The 6,144-nt window shown below is 47.5% G+C and overlaps 2 protein-coding genes across 2 annotated transcripts; one reads left to right on the top strand and one right to left on the bottom strand.

The window, feature by feature from the left end:
• Window positions 1-474: 474 nt before the first annotated feature.
• LOC136494849 (probable glucuronosyltransferase Os04g0398600) lies at window positions 475-3,143 on the top strand. The gene is given in 5 exon segments (XM_066491022.1): window positions 475-813; window positions 1,592-1,980; window positions 2,093-2,334; window positions 2,419-2,902; window positions 2,904-3,143. Coding segments are annotated over 5 exon segments (1,296 nt in total). The 5' UTR covers window positions 475-662; the 3' UTR covers window positions 2,934-3,143.
• A 150-nt stretch (window positions 3,144-3,293) lies between these two features.
• LOC136494850 (pollen-specific protein C13-like) lies at window positions 3,294-4,109 on the bottom strand. Its single transcript, XM_066491023.1, has one exon. The coding sequence runs from the start codon at window positions 4,004-4,006 to the stop codon at window positions 3,482-3,484; it is 525 nt and encodes a 174-aa protein (XP_066347120.1). The 5' UTR covers window positions 4,007-4,109; the 3' UTR covers window positions 3,294-3,481.
• Window positions 4,110-6,144: the final 2,035 nt, after the last annotated feature.

Raw genomic sequence — 6,144 nt, forward strand, 5'->3', positions numbered from 1 at the left:
TTGAACTTAGTTTAGTCAAATACTAATATTCATCACACATTATAAAATCATGTTTAAACATGAACACAGGAATTTATTAATAAAAATAACATAGAATCTTTTTTATGAATCAATCCATTTTTACCGAAGAATATAGGATTTAGAAAAACATTCTCGCCACTTAAAGGGGCCTTAGCCCGGTAAACATGATATTCAGTTTCACCACTCTTCAGCAGTAATTATAATTCTTTATAAGCTGGTAACAAACTTTCTCAATCAAGGCAAGAGGAGAACTTTTTAAGTAGGCATTCAGTACTAAAACCGTGGAAAGAGAGGATTACAACTTCACTAGATAGGTAAACACCAAAAACACTAGTGACTATTAATTATTGTGATTAACACTAGTTCAACCTTATTCCTAAACTGTGACTCAAGGAAAAAAAAAATAGATACTGTGGATTCAGAGAGGGGCTGCAGCTTCCATTTGATAACTGTGGACTAGTTGGTCGCTGGTCCTCTCTCTCTCTCTCTCTCTCCTCCCCCTCCTCTCGATTTGTCCCTAACAAAATCTCTCCTTTTGCTAGTTTCCCCAACCTGCTCCTGTTTATCGAATTCCTAAATCCAATCCCCTCGCCAAGCTCTCTCTTTGCTGCGGGAGGTCGAGGCCGAAGAGGTCGTCCGGGATGGGATCACGAAAGGGGTGGCTCCCCATTGTGGCCCTCCTGCTGTTGGCCGCCTCTGCCCTCTGGCCGCCGGTCGCAGCAGCAGCAGCAGCCGCCGCCGGCGGCGGCGAGGCTGAACACGCCGTTCAGCAGCATAGCGAGCGCATCTCAGGTGCCCCACCTTCTTCCCCTCTTCATTTCCGAAGTTGGTTCTGTGTGATTTAGGAACTTGATTCTTTCCCTCCCCTTCGACGTGTTGCTTCTCGTAGCCTACCTTGGAATCCGAGGCCTACGTTACTGTTGATTTCTTCGTTCCGTGTGATACTAATCTCTTGTAGCTGTGGAGTTGGAGAATGAATAGGTTGATTGCTGAATATGGTTTGTTGTTGCTGTTGATTAGACTTGTGGACTAGGACGTCTTTGAGGCTAATGGACAAATCTGTATCAGTTCAGCCGAATTTTCTTTCCATTTTTGCTTTAAAAAAAAAAACTTTTTCACCGTGAAAGTTTTCAGGTTCAAGCTCGATCCTTTTGTAGTTAGTTGTGGATGGTACTATCACCGTTTAGTTGTTATCTGTAGGGTTAATTTTGGGTGTCCTCCTTCGTTTAATCCACAAGAATGTCTTGCTTTTGTTACTTGTTTGGTTGATCACTAACAAATATCTAAACATGGAAAAGGAGCCTTTATATGCAGCTGTATGCAGGTAATTTGGGTTCGGTTGGTTGAAATGGTATGGAATCAAAGATGAGCCCAACTTAATGACATGAATGGTTCAACTTTAAAAAAGCTATTCTATCATAAGCTTAGACTGTAGTCAACATGGAGAGGTTGCTCGCAATTTTATGTAGAAAAATCTCCATACGATTGTTTTGCTCTTGAATTTGTCTACTTCATATTGTGTTCATGTGTATTGCTTGTGTGTACTGAAACGGCAATTGTGAAACTGTAGGGAGTGCTGGTGATGTGTTAGAAGATAATCCTGTGGGGAGGTTGAAGGTCTTCATTTATGACTTACCAAGGAAGTACAACAAGAAGATGGTCACCAAGGATCCACGGTGCCTCAGTCACATGTTCGCCGCTGAAATTTTCATGCATCGTTTCTTGCTCTCAAGTGCTGTCCGGACACTAAATCCCAAGGAAGCTGATTGGTTCTATACACCAGTTTACACTACTTGTGATTTAACTAATGCTGGACTGCCCTTGCCATTTAAGTCACCACGGGTGATGAGGAGTGCAATCCAATATATTTCAAACAAATGGCCCTTCTGGAATAGGACTGATGGTGCAGATCACTTCTTTGTTGTTCCGCATGATTTTGCAGCATGCTTCCACTATCAGGTGAGTGCCCATGTTCATCATGCTTTTCATTGTGTGCAATCTTGCCTTTTAATGCCTTAACTTCCATTTTACTCAGAAGTTGTATGCGTAACAATTGTATTGACATTTCCAGGAAGAAAAGGCTATTGAGCGTGGAATTCTTCCATTGCTGCGACGTGCTACATTGGTCCAAACTTTTGGACAGGAGAATCATGTTTGTCTGAAGGAGGGTTCCATCATTATTCCACCCTATGCTCCTCCGCAGAAAATGCAAGCTCACTTGATTTCCCCTGACACTCCACGTTCAATCTTTGTTTACTTCCGGGGACTTTTCTATGACACTGGAAATGACCCTGAGGGCGGATACTATGCAAGGTAGCAATTGCTTTTCAAGTTTGAACATATTTGAATCTGGTGTTATTGTTTGATACCTTTATTCACTTCAATATTGTTGTACAGAGGTGCGCGAGCTTCGCTATGGGAGAACTTCAAGAGCAACCCTCTGTTTGACATTTCCACAGACCACCCTGCCACTTACTACGAAGACATGCAACGTGCTGTCTTCTGCCTGTGCCCATTGGGCTGGGCACCGTGGAGCCCTAGGTTGGTCGAGGCTGTGGTCTTTGGTTGCATTCCCGTCATCATAGCTGATGATATTGTGCTTCCATTTGCGGATGCAATCCCATGGGAGGAAATCGGAGTCTTTGTCGAGGAGAAGGATGTCCCAAAGCTAGACACAATCCTCACGTCCATGCCTATAGATGACATCTTAAGAAAGCAAAGATTACTTGCAAATCCATCGATGAAGCAGGCCATGCTGTTCCCGCAGCCAGCGCAACCAAGGGACGCGTTCCACCAAATCTTGAACGGCCTTGCTCGGAAGCTCCCGCACCCGGAGGGTATGTACTTACAACCTGGCGATCAGCGCCTCAACTGGACCGCCTGGACCTGTGGGAGATCTGAAGCCATGGTAGAGAAGAGAAGAGAAGAGCTATCTTCTTTTTGGATAAGCTCTGCCATGAGAACCCGCTAGGACTAGTGCATACTTCATGAAATGCGATGTGATCAAAATGCTGTGTGCTTTAGGTGCAAAAATACACCTTGGCCGTGCCTAGTCATTATGAATATGATGTAACTTATTAATTTCTGATAGAAATGAAATGGTATTTATCTTGCTATCAGAACCGCAGGTTATTTTAGATTGGTTATTTCTGTCGGTGAGTTTTCGCCAGAGCTGGTATTGCTGTCTGTTTCTGCCATCTTGCAGTGCAACTTGTACGTTAAAACGAAGAATGGGCGACAATAGCAAGCATCCATCACTCAGAACAGCCACAGGACTGTAACTGTAAGTTACATTTTTCTTTTCTCAGATACAGCAGTTACATCTTTCTTTTCCTTTTTTTCTTTTCTTTTCTCAGATACTGCTATCCATGCGTTCGCTCTGTGCCATTATATTTGTAGGCCAGCAGGTGATTGCGCAGGCTGTCCGCGACGACCGGAGTTGTCGTCGACGTACGTGGTCTTACTGATCATCGTCGTCGTCCGAGTCCAACTGCTTGAGCAGCGCGGCGCAGACAGGCAGCGGCACGTCCTTGAGGTAGCCGAGCGGGTTGGCGGGGCGCAGGCTGTCAGAGATGCCGACGTTCCTGGTGAGCAGGACACCGGCGCGGTCCCTGAGCGCCTGCACCTGGTCGCAGTCCTCGCGCGGGCTCTGCACCAGGACCACCTGGCAGATGTCCTCCTCGTGGCTGTCCTTGAGCTCGATCGTGTACGTGCCGGTCGCGTCGGTCACCCCGTCGATGGCGCGCTCGAGCTCGCCGGTGCCGAAGTGACTGCACTCCAGCCGCACCTTGGCGCCCGCGATGTAGTCGGTGACGTTGGTCACGAACCCGGCGCGGCACGTGTCGCAGTACACACGGCCCTGGATGACGTAGTCGGGGAGGTCGGGGTTGTCGGTGGCGACGGCGACGGCAGTGTCAGCCGTGGCACAGAAGAGGACGCATACGAGGATGGCGACGGTGGTCGTCGTCGCCGGAATTGAGGCCATGGCCGCCGGATGAATGTGTTTTCCCCTCCCCCTGTGAATGTTGGAAGAGGGCGGGACCTTATTTGGGGAGGGAGGGAGGGTGAGACGAGGGTAGCGAAACTAGCCTGGTTTTGCAGCAGAGCCTGTGGTGTCCTTAAATAAACTGGGAGACCCGAAGATTTGTCTGGCTGCCCGTAGAGATAGTAGGCAACGAGAAAGCCGTTTTGACTATTCCAAAAATAGAGAGAGAAGCGGCCGTTTTGACCTGGTTTTGTCGCATGGGAAGGTGAAATATGGTGAAAATCTGTCCTCCGGGTGAGTGCCCGCACACTCTTCAGTACTCTGAATTTGAATAGTAAGCAGATATGGCGTGATGTCGCTTTCGCGAGCAATTATTTTATGGATGAGTCAGTGATTAGCGAATATGAATATTTCTCAGGATGATATGTCGCTTTCGCGATTAGTTAACCTAGTGCTTAGTGAATATGCGTATGTGGATGATTATTTCTAAGGATCTTTTACAGGCTGACGAGACCAACAGTTCAGCCGGTCGTGCGACTATGCTGGTGACAGTCCTACTCGGTACTCACTGTATGCATCACTAGCTCGCTTTATAACCAGGCTAACCCGATCTACTCCCTCGCTATCCCCTCAATTGGCTAAGTAGTTTGGTTGAGTTTCTCAGCGGTCCACAAAACTCGGACGACTTCTATGCTGCATTTGTAAAAAAAGTAAGACTGTCTAATATAAAAGCTGCTGTTACTGATGTAGAGAAACGAGACATTAGCCATCGCCCGCCCGCCGTGCAACACCGTTCGCTTCGTGTCTCGACAAAATGTGAATGAACCCATTTTAAGGATGAAAACGTAAAGGGAAAGGCTAGCGTCCGGATGTCTAGACGGGGCTAGCGTCCAGGCCGCCTGCTTCACGTGGGGTTCCATGCCGTTCTGTGTCCCGTGCCGCTTGTCCCACGTCTGTTTTCGTCTCGATCTGAGCCCACACAGTTTTCCGTGCCTGTCGCTCATGCCCCCTTCACATCCACACGCATGCAGGCGGGCTCAGCAGCGGTAGGCTGCTACTGCATATGGAGTCCACTGCAACATGTGCACCAGATCTACTTTTGCAATATCTAGAGGAAAACAACGTACGTCTAAAACAGTTGAAACACTTGCAAAATACGTCTGAAACATGAGGAAAACACGTGTGTAGCCATTGCAAAACATATGCAACATCTAGATTGAACACTTGCAACATGTGTGAAACACATATGTGCAACATCCGGATGAAACACTTACAACATAAGTGTGAAATATATGCAACACCCAGATAAAACACGTGCAACATCTGTTTGAGCTAAAAACATTTAGAACATACGCATACAACATACATGTATAACCATTGCAACATATGCAACATCTCGATCTACTTTTGCAACATCCACATGAAACACTTGCAACATGCATATAAAACACCTAAAACACTTGAAACATACCTTGCAACACGCGCTTGCAACATCCGAGGAAGGAAGGGTGCGCGAGGTGCAGCCAGAGAAGCCCGCTCCGGGTCTGTCCACTCCGGATCTCGTGATGTCGTGAGCGGAGGTCGAGCGTCATGGCGGCGCCGGCGTCGACAACGACCTTGACCTCCTAGTGGGGAACGGTGACATCAGCAGCACCTCGACGCGGCGAGTGACGGGGCACGACGCGACGAGGCGGAGTGGGCACGGCAGGGGTGGAGCACGGCGCGGCGGCAGACGTGGCGCAGCTCAACGCGGGATGGGGGCGCCGCCGCGAGGCGGCTTGGGGCGGGCGGACGGCACAGTGAGCCGCAACGAGCGAAGGGAGGAGTTAGGGATTTCTGTTGGTTGTCGCAATGTAGATGGAGTAGATAGAGGAGAGAGCGTAGATAGGCCGGTCACTGTGCTGGAGCGAAGCGCGGAGCAGAGCGTCTTATTTTTTTTAAGATCACACACGTATGTTCTGTGGCATTACTAAAACGTAAATCAAACATATCGTTTATCAGGGCTCAGTTTCCAAGGCTTTATTGTGTTTTTGCAGAAAACAGAAACTGCAAATATGAAAATAATAATACGATTTCTAGTGTTTTCAACCATTTCAACGATTTACCCTTTTGGGTTACAAATTTTCAAGGACATTATT

The sequence above is a fragment of the Miscanthus floridulus genome, chromosome 11, assembly GCF_019320115.1.
Source record: "Miscanthus floridulus cultivar M001 chromosome 11, ASM1932011v1, whole genome shotgun sequence".
In the NCBI taxonomy this organism is placed as follows: Eukaryota; Viridiplantae; Streptophyta; class Magnoliopsida; order Poales; family Poaceae; genus Miscanthus; species Miscanthus floridulus.